Source organism: Vitis riparia, chromosome 2 (assembly GCF_004353265.1).
Source record: "Vitis riparia cultivar Riparia Gloire de Montpellier isolate 1030 chromosome 2, EGFV_Vit.rip_1.0, whole genome shotgun sequence".
Classification (NCBI taxonomy): Eukaryota; Viridiplantae; Streptophyta; class Magnoliopsida; order Vitales; family Vitaceae; genus Vitis; species Vitis riparia.
This window is the reverse complement of record NC_048432.1, coordinates 5286093-5307892: the sequence shown is the minus strand read 5'-3', so window position 1 is coordinate 5307892 and position 21800 is coordinate 5286093. Positions and strand designations below refer to the sequence as shown.

General features: G+C 35.4%; 2 protein-coding genes across 2 annotated transcripts; both read right to left on the bottom strand.

The window, feature by feature from the left end:
* Positions 1–19021: 19021 nt before the first annotated feature.
* LOC117929756 (peroxidase 55-like) lies at positions 19022–19470 on the bottom strand. Its single transcript, XM_034850156.1, has 2 exons — positions 19289–19470; positions 19022–19238 (listed from the first exon to the last, which is right to left on the bottom strand). The coding sequence occupies exons 1-2, from the start codon at positions 19468–19470 to the stop codon at positions 19022–19024; spliced, it is 399 nt and encodes a 132-aa protein (XP_034706047.1).
* Positions 19471–19618: 148 nt separating this feature from the next.
* Positions 19619–20845, bottom strand: LOC117905959 (protein PIN-LIKES 3-like). Its single transcript, XM_034818859.1, has 4 exons — positions 20506–20845; positions 20217–20296; positions 19984–20108; positions 19619–19797 (listed from the first exon to the last, which is right to left on the bottom strand). The coding sequence occupies exons 1-4, from the start codon at positions 20530–20532 to the stop codon at positions 19634–19636; spliced, it is 396 nt and encodes a 131-aa protein (XP_034674750.1). The 5' UTR covers positions 20533–20845; the 3' UTR covers positions 19619–19633.
* Between the last annotated feature and the right edge of the window lie 955 nt (positions 20846–21800).

Here is a 21800-nt window from a genome sequence, read left to right as displayed (position 1 = left end):
TGGTGCTTGTTTCATGCCATAGAGAGCTTTGTGGAGCTTGTAAACTTTGTCTTCACAATCTAAAACTTGAAATCCTTCTGGTTGCTCAACATAAATATCTTCTTCAAGCACACCATTTAGAAAGGCTGACTTCACATCAAGTATCAAGATGATGAATTTTCCATCCCATCTTTGCTACTAAAGCCACCAAAATCCTTAAAGTATCATGCCTAGCCACTGGAGAAAAAGTATTTGAAAAATCAACACCATACTCTTGAGAATAGCCCTTTACAACCAATCTAGCCTTAAGTTTGTTTACAGAACCATCTTAGTTATATTTTCTGAAAACCCACTTAACTCCAATTATTTTTTTATTTTTGGGCATATCAACTAGCTCCCAAGTTCCATTTTTATTTATCATTTTTAGCTCCTCCATTGCAATTCTCCACCCATTTTCTTTAGCAGCTTCATCATAACATGTAGGCTCCTGTAATGCTACATCACATCTCTCATATATTCATCAAGTGACCTTGTTCCTCTTACTGGAACATTATCTAAGTTATCCGCACCAACTTTATCTTCATTTTCTTCTGGAACTTGGGGTACGGTTACCCCAATTTGATCAACATCTTCAACTTCTATCTCATTTTTCTCCCAATTCCATACTGTTGCTTCATCAACTTTGATGTCCCTGCTAAGCATTACTTTTTTTATTTTCAAATTGAAAACTCTATAGCCCTTGGAGGTTGATCTATATCCCAGGAAGATTCCCATCTCAGCTTTGTAGTCCAACTTGTCTCATTTCACATCTAGCATATGAGTGTAACACAAACTCCCAAATACTTTCAAGTGCTCCACAGCTAGTTTAACTCCATACCAAGCCTCAAATGGAGTTTTATTCTTCACAGCTTTGGTTGAATTTTGTTCAACAAATACACAGTTGTGTTAACAGTTTCTGCCCAGAAACACTTTGGCTTTTTCTTTTCAAATAGCAGACACCTTGTCATCTCCATAATGGCTCTATTCTTCCTCTCACTCACTCCATTTTGTTGATAGGAGTAAGTGACAATCAGCTGATGTACAATTCTAGCTTCAACACAAAACTTGTCAAACTTGTCAGATGTATATTTAGTCCCATTATTCGATCTTATTACCTTAATGCTGCAATTTGCTTGATTTTCCACCAAGGCCTTGAAATTTTGAAACACACCAACCACTTCTAATTTTTGCTTCATAAAGAAAACCCAACACATCCTTGTTTTATCATCTATGAACAAGATGAAATACCTGCTTCCATTCAGCGAGGGTGTCTTCATTGGTCCACACACATCAGTATGGATTAATTGCAACCTTTTTTAAGCTCTCTAAGCCTTGTTTACAGGAAACGACAATCTACTTTGCTTCCCAAATTGACAGACTTGACACACATTTTTTTCATCACAAATGATAGGTAGGCCTTGTGTTAAGCCTTTCAGATGCAAGTGTTTAAGTGCAACATAATGAAAATGGCCAAATCTCTTGTGCCACAACAAAGACTCATCAACAACAGTGGTATAGGCATGCTAATTAGTCTCTTTCCACTTAATTGGAAAGCTTTTGTCTCTCATTTTTATAGTCATCAACTTACAACCAACATTATCAACAATAATGCAGGACATATTTTGAAAATGCAAAGAATAATTCTTCTCTAGCATTTGACCCACACTTAATAAGCTTTGACTAATTTCGGGCACAAACAACACATCTAAGATATATTTAATACCTGTTGGAGTCTCAACAGCAACAACTCGCTTGCCCTTTACATTAACCAAATCTCCATTTCCAATCTTCACTTTCGACTTATATGACTGATCCAACCCTGAAATAGCTCAATTCAAGAGTCATGTGGTTTGTACAACCACTATCAATAAGCCAAATTTTTGTACACCTGCTTGTTGCATGACTTGTAACAATAAACAATTACTCCTGTTGCTATTGATTTTCAGCCATTTGTGTTTGCTTCCCTTGTTGATCATTTTTATTCTTGCATATCTTCTCTATATGACTAAATTGCTTGCATGATCTACATTGCACACTTGGCCTATACCAACAAAAATTCTCTGAATGACTCTGCCTCTTGCAATGAGGACATGGAGGATATCTCTTTTGCCACCACTTTTCATTTCTTGGCCCTCATTCTTCTCTTTATCTTTCTTCTCACCGAATTGCTTTCTCTTTCCGCCTTGAGAAGCTTTTCTTTTTGCTTTGCAAGAAAAGCCTCTTCATTGTTATCTTTCTGTCTCATTGATCTCCTTTGTTCTTGAGCTTGAAAAGCATGAACAAACTTAGCCAAGGAAATTTTGGTTAAATCCTTTGAGTCTTCAAGTGAAGAGATCTTGGACTCAAATCTTTCAGGCAAGCTCACTAGAACTTTCTCTACAACCCTTTAGTCTGTTACATCCTCACCAAGAAGCCGGATTTTGTTAACAACTTCCATGAGCCTGTCTACATATTCTTTGATGGACTCATTGTCTTTCATCCTCAAAACTTCAAATTGCCTCTTCAGATTCAGAATCTGCATTTGCCTAGTTCTGTCACTCCCCAAATACATCTCCTTGAGCTTATCCCACACCTCTTTTGGTGTTTCGCAAGCTATAATCCTTGTGAAAATTGGTTCTGAGATAGCAGCATGGATGTAAGATAAAGTTCTTGGAGCATTAGATTCTTCTTTTTCATGAGTCCTGATTTGATTGAGGGTTGGATTGTTTCCCAAAGGCTATATTTGCCTTTTAGTTTCAACCCACTGCCACAAACCAAGACCTCTTAGGTAAGCTTTCATATTAACAACCCAAACTTGATAGTTTTCACCATTGAAAACTGGGGTTGAAAGAGTAAACGTATTGCTGGAAGCCATGAGGGTTTTTAGAGGAAGCCTTGCTGGTGATTTTTTGTCACTCACAGGTCCTATTAAGATTTTTTTGGTCCTTTGATACCATGCGAACACACAATTTCATTCATATGCTGACATATAAATATTACAATTTAAGGCACATTACTATTAAGTCAATACCAAACCCAACTAACACATCTAGCTTTTTCAAAAGCAAATTCAACAAAATACAGATCTTCACACCTTTTCAACTAATTCTATTGTTAACAAAAGATATAAAATATTTCTTAAAGTATCTAGAAAATTCTCAAATTCTAATAGGTTCATTGAGGAAGTTGCAGCACATGGCTAGAACCTTGGAAGCTGTTTACCTCACCACTTCACTCATTTTCATACCCTATTACTTGATATGTTGCTTAACAATTTTGCATCATGTGCTCCTCTATCGCAAGATCTGCACATGGCATTGCTCACCATTCATTGGCTTTTAGTACTGTGGACTGACCCCTTGAAACTAGTTTTCAGTTATAAGAGCTCCTGGGTGGTGGGGACTAGATATGTATGCAATGGATGTGTACAACAAACGGGGGAAAAGAACAAATTCCTCACTCATTGTAAGCAACCTTGGGCTCATGTTAGATATTCTTAGTTACATTCAATTTTAGCAAAAGGGACAAAGTAGGAAGAAAATGAAAATTAGGTTATCTTGCCCAATTTCTGGGGATTAAAAGAATCTGATATAGACACAGGTCAACACCTAACACTTGTACTCAAGTTCATGTTGAAACAGATTGACACCTATTGACTGGGAGTATCTTTGGGACAAATTGGCACCTGTAGACCAGGAGTATCTCCGCATGTCCAAGCCTCCTGATTAGTTTGTTCATGAAGCTTTTAAACCAAATCTCCACAGAGATGAGGAAAATTTAGAAGATTCTGGACAACGCTACTTTTTTCCTTCTAGTTAAGATGCTTAAATAACTTATACAAGGTGACCCACAAAGCATAAAAATATATGATTATTGACTAGAAACTGTTCTTGAATCACAAAATTCAAACTAGAAAAAAGAATAAAATCTTAATGTATTCTTTGTTTGAATGGGTTGGAAGATCCTTATGAGGTGGAAGTGTTTTTCGATATATCTAATTGATGTTTTTAATAGTACCTCAGCCGTAAAGAGTCTCTTCTCCCCTCTTCATTTGGCCTTTTGATCTTTGTATACATCTCTTATACATAGGTTGCACCCTACCTTTTGGCACTTATTATATAAAATTTTACTCGTCAAGGGGGAAAAAAGAATCTCAACCAGTGATTCGTGCCTAATTGGTGTCTCAGCTGATTCATGTCCAGCTGGTGCTCCTTGATGGCGAGAGTAATCAACAATATTTATAACCTATTACACCATGAACTAGGGTAGCAAAGAAAAAGCTACTATAGCATAGTGGCTCTAGGATCGTTCACTGGGAAGGGTTTTCAAACTGAAAATGATACCAATTCAAAGTGAATTGGTGCTGTTTCTTTGCAAGGTTAGTTTAAGAAGTAAAACACAAACTTTGGTTGAAAAAGGTTTAGACTTAGACTAACGACACAACAAGCACTGGAAATTACTTATGAAGAAAAACATTCCTTGGAGATTCAGGTTCACAGGGGAGGTTCCTCATGCAAAAGCATAACTCCGGTCAGTTGGTTTATTTCCTCTCATTAGAGAATTAACATAAAGTCAATTCTCTAACCGGTGTTGGTACAAATGCATCCCTCAATTGGATTTCAGCTTTAATTCTCTCACTGATGCAACTTGCAATGGTTCGAGCCTCTCACTTAGCCTTTACCATTCAAGGTGATCTTTAACCCTGGACTTCCTTTCACAAGCTCGCAAGAGATAACTAATGGATGTCTCCTTAGAGTCCAAAAGCTTACCAAGTGTTGGCAATTCTAGAAAATCCTACCTTCAAGTCACCTCCCAGAGGCTCGTAAGGGGTAAACTAGTGCATCTCCATGGATAGAGATCACTTGCCTTACCAAGTGTTGGCCCAGGTGACTCCAAGGCGTTTTAAGTTAACTAAAAACATAGAAACCATCCATGAGACACACTTTCTCTTCATTCGTAGCTGAAACCACAAGGCTTCTGATTCTTGCACTTGGAACCTTTCCCGACAACTTTCACTTCAAGGAACTAAAAGGTTTAGTTACTCATTCTCTAGGGAAAATTCCTCAGAGAGTGCATAACTAAGTAAATGAAAAATACAATCAAAGTGAGAAGGTAAGGTAGAGCTCAAGCTCTGTATTTTACTTTCTTTCAAACTTTTTACAAAAGGTTCATCACCCTCAAAACAGGCTCTTCGGGCTCTATTTATATGAAAATTACATTAATAGCTATTACATGGATATTTAGCCTTTTTCCTAACTTAAAAGCTAAGGAATCCTATAATTGGTGGCTTGCAAGGAGAGTTTGGGGATTTAGGCAACAAAAATCTGAAGAAAAATATCTCCAAGTGTCGGTTACAAATATCGGGAAGCACTAAGGACCATTTCGCAGGTAAAAATGAGGTCTGCGAGATTTTGCAGATGAACAAAAAGGGCTACGAAATCACTTCGTAGCAAAAGGCTGATTCCGCAGCGTTGCGAAGTTGGCTTTCATCTTGTGGTGTTTGGCTTCCATCGCGTCGTGAAACTTCAGGGGAATTCCATAGCACTGTGCAAAAAGGCTGTGAAATCATTCCGCAACAAAAGGGTGATTTCGCAATGCTGTGTAAAATTCTTCCTTCAGCTTGGAGTGATCAGCTTCCAATGGCTATAACTCCTTCATTTCAACTCCGAATTGTGCACCGTTTGAAGAGTTAGATTGTTGACTTCCTGAGCTTTGAAATGGTATATAGCATGTAGAAAATGGACTTCAGGAAGTGCTCCAAAAGTGGATGACATGACTGTCATCAAGAATGCTTCATGGCAGATTTCTCTTTGCTTCCCCTCCTTGCATTCCGGATTTGCTTATGGCAAAAGGGCTTCAAAGCTTTGATCCTTCATGCCTCTGAGCTTCCCATTGCTTTTCCATGGATTCCAAATAAATCTCCTCAATCTCATATTGCTTTGGTGATCAAAAAGCTATCAAAACACCAAAACTTAAGACAATTTGATTAGAATTGATTGCAAAGGGGCCTTAACATGTTAATTGAGTTAAAAGGCAATAACTACTACTCAAAAGTGTTTAAAAGGATTAATTACAAGCTATCAAATAGCACTTTTTGAGTAGTAATCAACCAGGGCTTGCTTATAATGCATTTTCTAACTAGAAAACACTTAATACCATGAGAGTCTTGACTAGATAGTATTTGAGGGAACAATTGCACATATGGACAATGGATCTTAACCAAACTTGGTTGCTCTTTATTGGAGGTATGGGCTGATCAGATTGGTGAAAAAAAACAAGTTGGGGTCTCATGAGCTGGTTAATTGTACTGTGTTGGGGTTTGGTTTTGGATGAGAATTGGGTTGGTTTGGGAAATTATCAGGCCAAATATTGATTCTTAGTGGCATAGTGGTAGTGATGGTGGCAGCAGTGGTAGATCAAAGGTGGTGGTAGTAGTCGTGAGATAGTTGTCCCATCTCATACTCAACTATGAGGCTTTGAGAATAACACCATTCACATGTTTTGAAACCTAAGATAGTAGGATTTTAAACCCTACCACCTACAAAATGTTCCAAACAAGGCAATTTTGTTTTTCCTAAGAAAAAAGACTTCTCAAATTCCATTTTAACATGAGATGTTTCTCAACTTTATAATCCAAGTGGACTTGAAGGGTAAAAATCACTTATTTATTTCCACCTTACTAGAATAACATTTCTAATCTTTAGAAGGGATCTTTCTTTTGTTACTGTTTGGAACATTATGTTAGATAACATGAGAAAAAAAACCTCGAAAAGGTGTCTTGCATATTGGTTTTGGTGTATTTGGGAGAAGGGAAAACCCAAAATTTGAAAAATGTGGAGCTACCCATTTTTAACTTGAAAAGTTAACCATCCAAATAGTATTTCCTTTGGAGGTTCTGCAAGGGAGTATAGCCTTCTCAATAATTCTTTTGAGTTCTTAAATGAGATAAGATGTTGGACTTTTCCCCCTTATTTTTCTTGTTTGCTCATGTATGTGTTTTTTATCAATAAAATTCTCTTGTTTACAAATTGGAGAAAAAAAATGATATGTCATGCCCTAAAACCCACTCCAAGGGCATGATAATCATTTCACACCTTAAACTTGAAGGCTCAAAGTGAAAACGACACAAACTTTCATCTTGTAAATAGAAATTACCAATTACCAACTTGTTGTTCAGAGTAGTAAAATAAATAAATTCTAAAATCTCCAGATATCAATATATAAAAACTAACACATCAACCCAAGTGTTATTGTCCAAATAACTTCAAACTCAAATAATTCAAACGGAAAATAAATTTTAACATTTAAACAATGTTCAAAATAAAAAGAGTTTTAACAAATGTCTTAACAAGTCAATTTCCCCTCCTAATCGTCACTCCTCATTCGAATTGAGGGTACCTGGAAAATTATCAACAAAGGGAGATGAGCTCAAAGCCTAATAAGGAACATTAACACAGTTTCATGGGTCAAACATTTTCAATTATATTTACAAATAGGAGATATAACATATACTTTTTTTATGAAACTTTTGAGTTAAACATGTTAATACATTTAAACTATTCAACCAAACATTTTCATATATATCAAAATCATTTTACATCCATTTCAAATCAAATATATTTCAATTGTTTTAACTCTAGTTATCAAATAACAAATAGTGCCTAGTTAAGTGGGACTTTACAAATGGGCGGCTGGCCTTAATTGTTCCTTTTAAGGTGGATGAAACCAAACACTACTAATACTAGTAACCTCTAACCAAACCCCTAGAAGTTGGGGTCTAAATCAATTACATTCCCCACCACAAAAGTATAAAAGTCAATTATTATATCCCGTTGACAAGAGTCAAACAAACTAGAGTCAAATTCCTTGTTTTATTTATTCAAACTTACGAAAGCATAATATCTCCATATGTTCTATTATAAACAAAAGAAATATTCTAATATATTTTTCATGTAAATTTTTTTAAAATAAACTAACCCTAACCTTAATCGAAATCTTCCAAAGAATCCTATTATTATTACTATTATTATTATTATTCATTTAAAAACTTAAGATTTTCCAATTTCCAACAATAAATCAATCCATATTCTTAAATTTCCAATATTTTGATCTTAAAAAATTTAAATAAACTAACCTTAATCTAAATTGAAATTTTCTAAAGAATATCTAATGTGTTCAAAACTAACTAACAAATATAATATATTAATTTAGGGTTAGAATCTTATCTGGAAAAATCTGAACTTCAAACTCTAGACCTCCAAACCTTTAGCCCCACGTTCTCTAATTCTTTGATTTTTGGTTAATAGGGTTTTTTGAATAGAGAAGACAAGAGGGAAATCTCATTTACACCTATAATTAGTAATTGTAAAAGGACTCTTTTACCCTTAATGAGTTTAATTAATTAATTAATTAATTAACTTGTAATTTATTGTTTTGCCCCAAAAGTTAATTTTGGGGTGTTACACGATATCTCTAGTAACTACATAAAACTCTATAAATAGCCCCAAGGGGTAACCAATTGGAAGGATCAGAAATTTGATCTCTAAATTAGTTCTTTACATCTCAAAAGTCCATCATCTTTGTTTTCTATATTGAGACCCTTCAAAGGGTTACTGCCATTCTTCCCAACCACATCTTCCCTGTCATTTCCAATCTACTCCTATAACTAAGATCGCTCTATAAGCATCCATTTCTTAGGCTTTTGGTGTTTAATGACTCTTTCCCTTCTTTCCCTCTCAATTTCCTATTACATAAACTTTTAATTTAATTCATTATGGTCTTTTATAATTTCATTGCTCAAAAGGGAAATAAATGTGCAAATTTGGAGTTTGTTCAATTTAATAGTTAAGGACACAAAAACGCCAAATTTAGCATAGTGATTCAAACAATGATCACTATGGTATTACATGTATTGTGACCTTAGGCCAAATAAACCTATCTTATGTTACTATTAACATGTCAAGCTTGGATTCTTTAGCTTTGGTGAATTTGAATTTTGACTGTCTTCCTTAGAATTTGGATAAATAGGAAGTAGAAGTGTCTGTAGAGATGACCTCGGGGAACATAGAATTCATATAAAAGAAGCTAGTGCTCTAGATTTTACATGTTATTTCAAGCACTTTCATTAATGTCATACTCTCAATTTACCAATTCACATAAATAAATAAATAAATAAAATAACACCACACAATGTGTGATTACTAATGATTTTTTTTTTTTTTTTACTTTTTATTTTGAGCATCAATCATGCTTATTTTGAGGGTATGATTGCTTAGGAATTGTGTGATTGCCAAAATGCCTTTGTATGATTTGTTACGACCCGTACTCAACTGTGTAGATATTGTCCGCTTTGGGCCCAAAGGACCCTTATGGCTTTAAAATGTGTCTACTTAGTTAAGAGGAATCCATGCATATATAACCTCAGTAACTTTCTCTCATATCTGATGTGGCTACTTATATGGCTGTAAAATTAGCAACTTGGCACTACTGAGAGTAATGTAACTCATAACAATGGAAATGATTATGTGTACCCTAGAATATTATATGATAGAGAATCTAAACGTTGTATGATCGGTTGATAATAAAGAAGGGTGCTCGACTTCAGGAAAGAAGCAGAGAAATAAGGTATATGAAATGTGAGGGTAGTACTTGCACATGTAAAGTGTGACTATCCCTTCATGGTGTTGCACAATTTTAGCACTTAGCAGGATTAGAGATAGTGCTACCTCTTTGATTAATCTCCATGCCAAAAGCATCCTATATAAGTGCCACAATATAAGTAGCACCATATGAGTACTGTATATGAGTAACATATACAATGTCTTTTGTTGTCATTGGTCATTGTAAGACATCAATTGCTTTGACTATCCCTTGCTATAAAATACCATGAGCATTCAAATGTCTCTCAGTTGCTGGCATGCCCAGAACCTAACATTTGATAGGAAGCCCTTTTAACTTGTCAATTTGAATGAAAGTTAGTGGTTGACACGAAGCCTTTAACTTCCAACATGTCTATTGTATAATGTATGAGAGGAAAACCTTCAACTTTTGAAGTGTTTCATAGTGTAGTGTAGTGTGTGATAGCTAGACCTTAAATTATCAACATTCTCCAAGTTTGTGATATGAGAATATGTCAACCACTTTTAACATCTTATGGAAAGTAGCCATGCTTTTAAGACCATTCGAGGTGGTTGTCGTATGCTTTTGTTGACCTGTGAGACTTGTGAAATATCTCCAAGGGTGCAAAGACAAGCATGATCAAAGTTAGAGAAAGGTACATGAAACCAAGTGGTCAAGAAAAACAGCACAAGGTTCTAGTGATGGAACCTTGATAAGGACAACCAGAGGACTGGACATCCTATGTAGTTGCCCTAAGGACCACTTTGATTGTTTTGAATGAGTTCAAACCAAACATGATCCTTTGATCTATCTTCTCATGCATGTATTGCTATCCTTTGGAATTGTCAATCCCATGTTATCTGTTGTGATAAAATCTTAGGTCCAGGGTTTAGCCAAGAAGGATATGGGATAGGGAAATACTAAAGAGGAGAGAACATGGAACTTCTATTTTTTTTGGCTGGTGATGCATGTGATATGTGATGGTATGATAAAGTCTTGTCCAGGAACATTTTATTTTTTTGACAAATTCTTTATATTTTAACCTTTCTTATACTACACATACTTTATCGGTGTGTATTTCAGACTTTGCATGGACAAAAGCAGGAGAAAAATTTTCAGGTCACTAAAGCTTAAGGATTCATAGTCAAAGGGGAGCTAGAAATTTAATTCAAAGGCACCCTTTTGAGAATATACGAATAGAAAAATGAAAGAATTAATAATAATACAAAAGGTTGATTATGCTTATACTCAATAATTTATCATTAATGGGATTTACTGATTTATCTTCATTCAGGTATCTAATTAATTTTAAATATATATTAATTTTTTTTGAAATCTTATATAAAAAATTTAAAGAATATAAATTATTTCTTTTATTAAAAAATAGATAAATAGCATCCACATTAAGTTAATATAGAATTGCTTTGGGAACTATTCTTATTTTAAAATTTTTTTTTCCCTTTTTTGTAATCTTTTTTCAAATATTGGAATAGAAAGCATTGATGTGAGATTCATCTAAGTATTATAATTACTTATATTAATCAAATAGCATATGTCCCAGCTTAGTGGTAGAGCATTTTATATGGATACACAATCAAACCCCAGTTTGTATCAAATTTTTTTAGCTTGTCCTAGCTTAGTGCATTTTTGCTTCCAGGTGGTGTAGGAAAGGATGAAAAACTTCTGCCATTTATTGGGCTAGTACTAGATGAATTGAAGGTTCCTGTGCAAATTAACTAGTAATATGTTTAAATGCTTTGGAATTGTGTGAAGAAGTATTATAGGTATTTGTAATCACTACAATCCAATTTATATGAGCATTGGACCTTTTATGGATTAAGTTATGCTAACTCAAGCATGTTAAACTTTAATATTAGTTTTCCTTCTAAATTCCACACCATCTATATGAGTCACTTGTGCATGGACCTAGTAAGCTCTCTACCATTTATTACTCATTTTGGTGTTAATATTTTCTTTTCCTTTCAGTAGCCTTCTGGGTTGTCTTAAGGCTAATGACCTCCTATTTATTCTTGTATTTTAGATTTCTTGTATGTCAGTAGCTACACCTTCTCAATATCACTATTGGATTTATTGTTTTTATCAATTTCGTCATTCCAAACAAAATGATTCCTTCCTTCATGCCCTATTCTTTGTGCCTGCAAGTTAAGCAAATTGCTATGCTATTGTTGCTTCTCCTAAAGGCCCTTGATCGGTAACAAAGCATGATATAGAAACTACCTGTGAAACTTGGTCCAAATTATGACTGAAAAGAAAATGTGTAGGAAGGGTAAGAAGAAACTGATTTTTTTTTTCCCTTTCCCTCCCTTCCCCATCCACAAACACCCCATTTTTTCCTTTTTTTTTTAAAGATAGCTAAAAGTAAGATGAAACTGATATTGGAACACAACAAAGATTCTTTCAATCAATTAAATAACAAAATCTATAAGCACATTTATTTTGTAGGATCTCAGTGAATGAGTTCAGGTTTTAAATCCTACTAATCACAATGCTAAGTTGCAAGGTTTTTTTCTTTTTCTTTTTTAATATTTCATTGCATTAACATATTAAGAACAAAGAAGGATGAGAAATTCTTCATTACACAATTCTCTATACAAAGTTTGATCAAGAAGGTGGATTTGTGTATACCGATTCAATAAGTCAAATCTAGCTATAGTTCATGAGATATAAAATCTCCTACAAAAGAAAACATATGTCTACCTCCATGTTTTGCTAACTTATTTGCTGCATGATTGCCTAAGCGAGGAACTTGAAGGGTACATCTTAACTCTGAAGAAATATCAATAATTTGGCATAACCACCCACGAAACTTCCAGAATCCTCTTCTTTATCGTAATACGACAATAGTAGAATCACCTTTTGAAAGGGCTAGAATTTTTGCCTTAATGGCTAATCTTGACCTGCATGGTTAGAGGTACTCTTAACACTTTGCGAAAGTGATCCCTAAGTGACCTTTTTGTTCCTAACTACCTTCGGTTGCCCAAAGAACATCTATAAAAATGAAATAAAGCAAAACCCATTGAAGATGGTAGTCATTGAAAAAGTGTCTCCTTAGTCAACCTTTGTTCTACAACCTTGTGGTTCTGCAACCTAGGTTCCACTCTAGTAGAATAAAGCTTAAAAAACCTTCATTGGTGGAAGCCCACAAGGAAGAAGAGAAGTAAAATAAGTTCTTAATTGTTTCTCGAGACCTCTATCTATCCTTAAAAATTCTTGCACTCCTTTCCTGCCAAGTAGTCCAAATCAAAGTGAGGTTAGCAACACGCCAAAGATTCCTGCCTCGAGGAAGTCCTCCAAAACCTTTGAAGAATATAATCAGCATTGCCTCCACCTGTTCAGGTGGAGCCCAATCAATTCCTACAAGTTGAAACATTCTACATCATAATGTCAATGCTACAGGGCAATGTAATAGAAAAATGATCTAGAGACTCCCTGCTCATACACACCATTCCAAGCTAAGTGCTTTGTATGGTCTTCTCCATTGGAGCAAGTCATTGGTATTGGCCTTCTTATTTGTCGCAAGTCATGCAAAGGTGAAGACTTTTGGTGAGACTTTGAATTTCCAAATGAAATTTGCAGGAATAAAAGAGACTACATTGATAAAAATCGAGATAACCTTAAAGAGGGAACTAACTGAGAACTATCCTAAAGATGTCAAAGACCAAACTTTCCAATTAGGAAAAGTGGGTGACAAATAGACATGGGCAAAAGAAAACATTAGACGAGCTAGTTCCTCAATTTCTTGTTTTCCACTACTTTTAGCCCAGGATATTTTGACCAGATGGATTTCAAGGCTATCCACTAAATAGAACCTACAAATTTAATCCTAGTGCCTCTTATGAGAATTATGTTATAAGGAAGTTCCTGTAAAGTATTTTGGTTGCACTTTTTACTGCAAAGTAGAATCCTTGAAAAGAAATTCTCATTAGCCTAAGTTCAGTTGTCCAAGCCTGTGCATGTTTGTTGTAAGCCTAAGCTATCATTTCAATGTTTCAATTGGTTACAATATAAAAATTTCCTAGAAAGCTTTACTAGTCCAATAGTCTTCTCATGTTTAATGGTGTAGCCTCACTTATCTCAGGAATGTTCATTTTTAAGATAATTTATTGCTATGTGTATTTGAGTTCATAGTAATGGATATGCACCCAATGCATGGTAAGTGATAACCAGTTGCATCCATGGATAAATATTAGTGCATCTGTAGTAATGATGACAATCAAGAACCTAGTTGTGGGGTTGTCTCTGTGATGAGGATGAATCTCCAAGATATACATCAAGAAAATGAATTAGTATCAATTGCAATTAAAGTAGGATTAATATTACTTGGACTTAAATTAGGATTAGCATCTGTTGGAGTTAAATTAGGAGTAGCTAATTAGGTTATTGGAGAATAAGAATTATAGTCATAATGGGTTATTAGAATCCTAGTAGACTTGGATTTCTTAGAGAAGCCTATAATTAAGGTTAATTGAAGTAAATCAATGTAATGGATTGATGATTAATAATACCATGTTTTCTAGCATACTCTGCAATTTTCATTGGTGAGACTCTATTTATTTTCTTCTACATGAGACTGCCAAGGTCTTAGTGAGACTTTAAGGTTTCTATCCCTTCTTCTTCTTATCTTCTTTCTCTACCATCAACTTTATCCCTTGTTCCTCTCCTTAAATCCTAAAAATATTAAAAAAAAAAAAAAAACCTAGCCCATCTATTTGAGTGTAGGTAAGCATCCTAGGGTTGTCCTACATCACTCTTCCCCCCCCCCCCCCCCTTTTTTTTTCATCTGTGTTTGTGGTGGGGGTATCGTTGAGGAATGTTTTCTTTCTACAGCCTAAGGAGAAGCTCTTCAAATCTGGATTATCTGTCCTGGATTTTCCTCTTAGGAAGCTAGGCTCATATTGGCCTAATCATAAAAAAATTTACTTGACCAAACTGAATAAGTTGGTTCTCCATTGAATCATACACAACTTGTTTAAAGGATCAGAGTCCCATCATCTGTTCATTTTCTTAGAATCTATACCACTTAATCTAATATAAATATACTGAAAAATATTTATTCTAGGTATTTTTTATTTCTTTGTTTGCTAGAATATAACTATGTTCTTGTTTATAAATGTCTGTGTAGGTTGCATCAGAGAAAGGACTTTTCTCTATTGTCATAAATCTGCAAGTAAGTTTCTTTTCTCCATAACATTTTAGTTTTTAACTAGGTGCTTCTGCATGCTGGAAGAGGAGTGCGAGTTGTAATCTTACAGGTACCCGGTTCAACACACTACAGTATGATATTTTATTTTGTAACTAAGGAATTAGTAACTGGATCCCTGTTGCAACGATTTGTTGATGGTTATGATGAGTTCCGAAATAGCAGGCTGAAGCTCATCCCATCAGTTCCCAAGGTACTTTCTACATTTTCCGGTTTTTGAAGGATGCTCAAATAGAATGTCAGGACTGTTGCAGGCGGTGCTCAATAATTTATATTTGGATGATCATGCTGATTACTTCTTAGCAGATCTTTTATGCCTCAGAAGTATAGAATTAAGCTAAGATGCCACACATGTGCATTTGCACTTCTTTCATAATGTGGTTTGGGTGGACAATAAATTGGTTAGCAAGCATGTAAAGTCATGCTTGAAGTTGCAGTGGTAATCAGGTTTTGTCATATTAATTTACTTCTTTATTATTACTATTATTTTTGTTCAACTGGATCCATGCATACTTCAATAGATTAAATGCTTAATTGCTTCCATAAATTATTTAAATAACTAACCGCAGGTTGTTAAGTCTAATTTACACTCTCCTTGTGGACCCATGCATATGTGCCATATGTTCTGATTTGATACACTGGATTCTCATTGAACTGCCCCAAGTGTCCTACATTACATCACCATATCCAAATTTTGTATTAGCATGTGACAATTTGCTTCATGTGCTAAGATGCAACGAGTGCTGATCCATTGGTTAGATGCTATTATTGATTACTTGAAATTGGTTCAAGGATCTTGATTTGGTTATAGAGTTGGACGCTCCTCGAGAGTAATGGACTATGCATGAATTGTACCCATTCCAACTGAATTGAGAGAGGGGAGTACCACGTCCAAGGGGCGTGTCACCATTTCTGTGACAAACCTAGTCATGGCCCTTGATTCAATATACCCAGGAGATTTTTGATTGGTTGAGCATGTTCTTGTGGTTAGCATGGGCCTCCCAAGTCAATAACTATCATAGACCTCTCATTGGTTAAGTCTATGAATATGGGCTCTTAAATAAGGTGTAGACTACATCATGTGCTCAAATCTTACAAATTTAAATTTTTAGGATAATTAATTCACCAATATTCTATCAGAGTCTCATTTGGTGGGAGGTCATGTCTTTGAACCTCATGATATATTTATTTCCTTAATTTATTAAGCCTAAATGAGGCTATTTTATTTCTTCAGTTTATTAAGCTCACACGTACGCCCGAAGTGTAAGCCTAATGTGTTAAGAGTGCATGATATACATATACATTGTGGGCCTACTACAACCTTATGCTTTTAGGATAATTGGTTGTTCAACATAAAGGGTTGTAGATGGCTCATTGAAGAAGGATTTTTGTTTATCCAAAGAGTACTCTTCAGCCATCTTGAGTACTTGAGATTTCCTGTACGAGCTTAAGCCGTCCTTGGGGCACTATCATCTTTCTCCATCTGCTCTCTTTTTAGCCCTTTTTGATCTCCTCTCAAACGTTTTATAACTCACCATTTCCATGGTTACTTAGGACCTATCATAATAATGCAATATATTTATTTTAGTTAAACTAACTTTGCTTCCTCAAGCATTTCTTGGTTTTGCTTGGGTATGTTGACTATCCAGGAGATTTGGGGTTTTTTGGCACATGCGACAGTGGCACTCTTCATGAGTACGCTGGTGAGCAGGGGAAGAATCATTGCTAATCAGTGTTGTATGTTAAGAAGGATGGCGACTGTATTCATCTCTTTCTCTGGCACAGAGGCTTGAGACTTATGATCTGCAATCTTGATCCTTTTTGGAAGTTTCAGGTGCTCCCCACAACTTATGAGCAAGGAGCAGTCCAATCGGCATTATGAGTTTGTAGTGAGGATAGGAGGAAAGGTGGAAGACTTCACATTATAGTTGATTTGGTGCTTATGGAAGGAGCATTGTGAAAGGACTTGTAAAGGCATTGAAACTCCAGTCTAGATTACATGAATATGGTGGAAGAAACCTTTTGGTGCTTTAATGTAGCTTGTGCTGCACATATATTTCTGGTTACCCAAAAATTTGGATACAATCTTGAAACCCACTCGACTTCTTTCCAGCACTACATCTAATAATCTCCTTTTAAAAACCTATAACCCTCTCAAGCTTTGTGATGCCCTGGAGCATTTGCTAATTGCTACCAGCCATAGGGAAGACCCCAAGGAAAATACTCAAAAGTTTGGGCCACCGGGAGACTCTATTCTATCCCAAAAAAATTGCAGAAGAAGGCAAGCACAATGGTCCTCTCTTTGGTGGATTATGGATTCTTCCAATACTTTCAAACAACACTAGGCATAAAACCGGCACCTAACCCTATGCCTTCTGATTTTTCAACCCATTCACTTTTCTTATCGATTCTTTGATAAGTAAAAGATTGGGCTTTGGTTGGATATATTATTTGTTTTTTATTTTTGAAATTAGAAACTTTTATATAAAAAAAGTAAAAACTCTTATACAAAAATAACAGACTCACCATATGTCCTTAAATTTTTTTTAATCTTCTATTCTAAGAAACAAAAAACAAAATGTGTATACAAGCCAACACTAGGCTATGTTTGGTTCCCAGAAAATGCTAAGAAAAGGAAAAAAAATGTAGAGGAAAATGGTTTTCTTTAGTTTGGATGACATGGAAAATATGATGGAAAAAAAATATAAAGGAAAGTATTAAAGAAAATATTGTAATATTTTCCCTATTATTTTCCTTAAAAAATAACGAGGAAAATAAGAGAAAAAGAGAAGGAAAAATGGAGGGAAAATTTTATCGGGCTCTTGTTCACCGAGGCTTCACCTCTCACTTCCTCTTCATCGGTGGCTATGGCTTCTCACCGTCGTCGACCCTTTCAACGGCCACCACTATCACTCCGACCACCTTCCAATGCCGAAAACCTACCCTTTTTAGGCACCTGAGTTCCTATGGATGAAGTGCGCTCTTCAAATCAAGTTCCCATGGATGAAATGAATTCTTTAAATCCAGTGAATGTATTCAGATCCATGTCTTCAGATTAGGTATGAATTGAACTCCAATCCACCTCATCCTGTGAAAACTCGGAACCCAAGGTAATCGTTCTCTCTTGGGTTCTCTGTTTGGGTTTCTAGGTTGCTTTCGCTTTTCCTGTTTCTTAAATTTCGCCATAATTTTTCTAAACTTTCCTGGCTTGTTGCTTTCTGGATTTGATATGATTTTTACCCTTGATGTTCTGCTATTGTTTACTGGTTGATGGTTTTTTCATAATTTGGTTGGGGGAATGGGTCTACAGTTGTGTATTGCATATGTGTATCTTGTTGCTGTCTCTGAGTGCTTGGTTATTGTTTTGTATCATTGTTGGTGGCATCAATTTTTGGAAGGTTTATTGCATATATGTTGTAATTGGGCTTGTGTTTATTGCATATATGCTGTAATTGGGAATTTGACATAGTGTTCACACGGGAAATGCTTCATTTGATCCATATTACTTGGTTTTTTCAATGACATGTGAATGTATATTTGACGAGAGAAGAGGGGTGGCTCTTCTGGCAATGGTAAGTTGATCACTAACCAGCCACACCAGACCCTCTTTCATCATCATACTTAGTTTTTCGAATTACTCTTCATTTGTTTCTCTTTAATAGCCAAATTGGTTCAATTGTCTACAAATGAATCAAATTCCACATATGACTTGGCACAAAAATCACCTCAATTGATATCATTCCAGGGGATTCCCAAATGACTCTCTGTATTTCTTGATTTGCTTACATTATGAGAGTAGTTATAGAACTTAAGTTGTACAGTAAGCATCAATTGTACAGTAAGCATCAACTGGTAGGCTATGATCATTATGACTCTCTAGGTTGTGAAAATCTAAACAACATGTAAAATATTGTCTTCGAAATCTATTTACAGCCCAAATTAAAAAAAAAAAAATTGCAAATCTTCATTGTTGTAAGTCTTATTATGAAAGAATATGAACATTACAAGGATGAAAAAACAAAGAGTTCACATACAGAGGCTATCATAAAACAGAGTAAATGCAGGGGGCTATGGAAAAAAAAATTGAACTGTCTTGACTATATTGACAAACTGTAGATAACATATTGGTAAGGCAAACTGGATGATGAGGAATTCCTTACAGAATTTGTTGCTGAGACATTGCCTTCATGAATTAAAGGCTGTGCAATCCTTCCTAATCTCTCCTTGGTCACCAGTTTTGACGCCAACTCTCCCAAGCTTCCTCATTGCGGTGATGAAAGCTCCATTGAACTCACCTGGGCTGTTGGCAAAATCAATGACTGTAGGTTGAGATGAAGGGTCACTGAAGAGCGCCTCATCTGAAGTGAACAAACCCTTTCCTGCCACCAGATTCTGGTAATACCTTGGTTAAAATCATTGAGAATTTAGTTGTATTGATTCTGATATACATACCTTCTCCTCTCTGGCTTGTTCCAATCACTCCATCCGCTAGGAGTTATCATATCAGCAATCCTGTAGTTTGAGTAAACTGCTGTTGAATATTCACCCCAAGCTCCTCCTAGGTAGATTTTTCCAGTTCCAATGATTGTGCAATTTACAAAGGAGAATCTTGTGCCATCGTTAGGTGATTCCATGCGATGAGATGCAATTGCTCCTAAAGTTGTCGTTATTGATTCGATGACACACCCCTAGTTCAACACAACAACTTCAAGTATCAGAATCATACAGAAATACCCAACATTTGGATTGAAGCAATAACAGTAATTTCTATTATCAAAATGATCAAGATCAACCCCTTTACCTGATAGATTGATCTTGCCCCACCAAAGATAAAGTCAATGCTTCCTTGGATGTAACACTGGTTAAAGTAGTGTGTTCCAGACAGATCCATGAGCCAAAAGGATTGTCTGACTCCTCACAGATTGCCGGGATGATAATGAAAAACAAGTTCCCCATATTTCCTGTGCATAACATACCAGCAAAATATATGATCGACAGCTGTTGGCTATATTGAAAATGGTGTACAAGATGGTGTCATGATCCAGAATGGTAAATTTGACATCTTGCCATCTTACTGGTTTGTCCAATGTTTGGTCAGGCATGGTATTAGTGATGCATATGACTTGAAAATAGTTACAATCACCTACCTGCGGAACAACAACCAAGTATAAGTGCATGTAGATGTTGGGGTGGTCTGGTGATTTTTATGAGTATCCAACCAAGTGCTGAGCCAATGATAAAAGTCAGAAGTATATTCACCGGCATGAACCACCTATAATTTAACCAAAAATTATAGGTGAAACAGATAGAGAATAAAATGAACTTAAAGCAGCAGTTGATGAATGGGAAGTATCTTAAGAGTGAACAGAACTGAACTCACATTGTAGCCAAACTACTAGCTGTAACTGTATCAGCCAGGTTGCTAGCTACCAGTGCAGGATAGAATATATAGAACACAAGCTGCTCAGAACACATCAAATTTTGTTGTCATGGGTAGGAATGGAGAGAGTGGGACACAAGAATATATTCAAGAAGAAAAAAAAACATTTATGAGCAAGCAAGCATATACACTGCACAAAATTAAAAAATTAACCAAAAGAAAACTTCAAACATGGATCTCCTAGAGGTTTGAAGCTGTAAAGCAGTGTAATGTCAACTAAATGGCTTACAAGAGTATGAAGATGCATACTCTTCATCTTCAAATTCTGCTCAAATGGCAAGGGTAGTCCATGTGATGTCCAAGAACGCAATAACCTCCGGCCAACACAATTTACAAAGCTAATATTCCTATTTTGGGTGTTCCATTTCCATGATTTTCAGTTTAATTGCAGAGAATGCACCAGTACCCAAAGTCGAATGTGTGTATTACATCCCAGAATACATATAACTAGATTCTAGAATTGCAATGTATTCTGCTGCAGACCTAGAAGACCACAGTCTTCAAACTAGAAAAAGAACTGTTTTGTTGCTTCATTAAACTCCCCTCTTTAATTGCTTCGTCTGTGTGAGTAAATTGCATTGACCTCATCTGAGAATGGGCCTGATGAGAGGGACTTGAAATTCAAATTGAAATTTTCAAACAGAGATGTCCAAGCAATAGCATTAATTAAAAAAAACTAATAATACTATCTTCTTAAGATTACTTTTTCTTTCACTCAAAGCAGGAATAATACTTTCTCAAAACTTTTTCTATTATTTGTGTAGGCAAAGCAAATTCATCCTGATAAAAATCCGAGTGACCCTTTGGCAGTTGAACGATTTCAAGTAAGTTCACTTCTTTGTCATTCATTCATCATCTTCTTCTTAATACTCTACTCTCCTTCATTCATCCCAAAACCAAGTGGAGGACCAAGTATTCTTAAGTAATCATACAAATTTCAGACTGAATAATGAACTTAGAAAGAGTTTCATTTTGTTATCATGCATTAAACTAGACATTTCAACTCTAGTAAGGTTTGTTTTACTATTTCAAGAAGTGGTAACTTGTCATTAATTTAACTATCATAAATTGTCATAATCAATCTTAGATTAAGTTAATTTAACTATCACATTTCAAGACTGAATAATTACTTTACTAAATCATTCCTCTTACTTTGCTATCATGTAGAGTTATAATGAAGAGTGGCAAAGACTTAGAAGATGGGCTGCAACTTGTGTAGCTATGTATGCTACATATGCAGCAATTCTTGTTGCAATTTATCATTGCTCAAACTATTTAGAGAGATCAATCTCTAATGAAGGAGATTATAAACGACATGCTTTGATGGAAAGACTTACATTAATGGATAATGAAGATTGTTATAATCAACTACGAATGGGAAATGATGCATTCGCAAGACTAGTAAACATTCTTCAGGGAACATGTCGTCTTAGAAATAGTGCACATAGTAATGTAGAAGAACAAGTTGTCAAATTCCTTCACATTGTTGGTCATAATTTAAGGAATAGAACTATGAAATTTTAT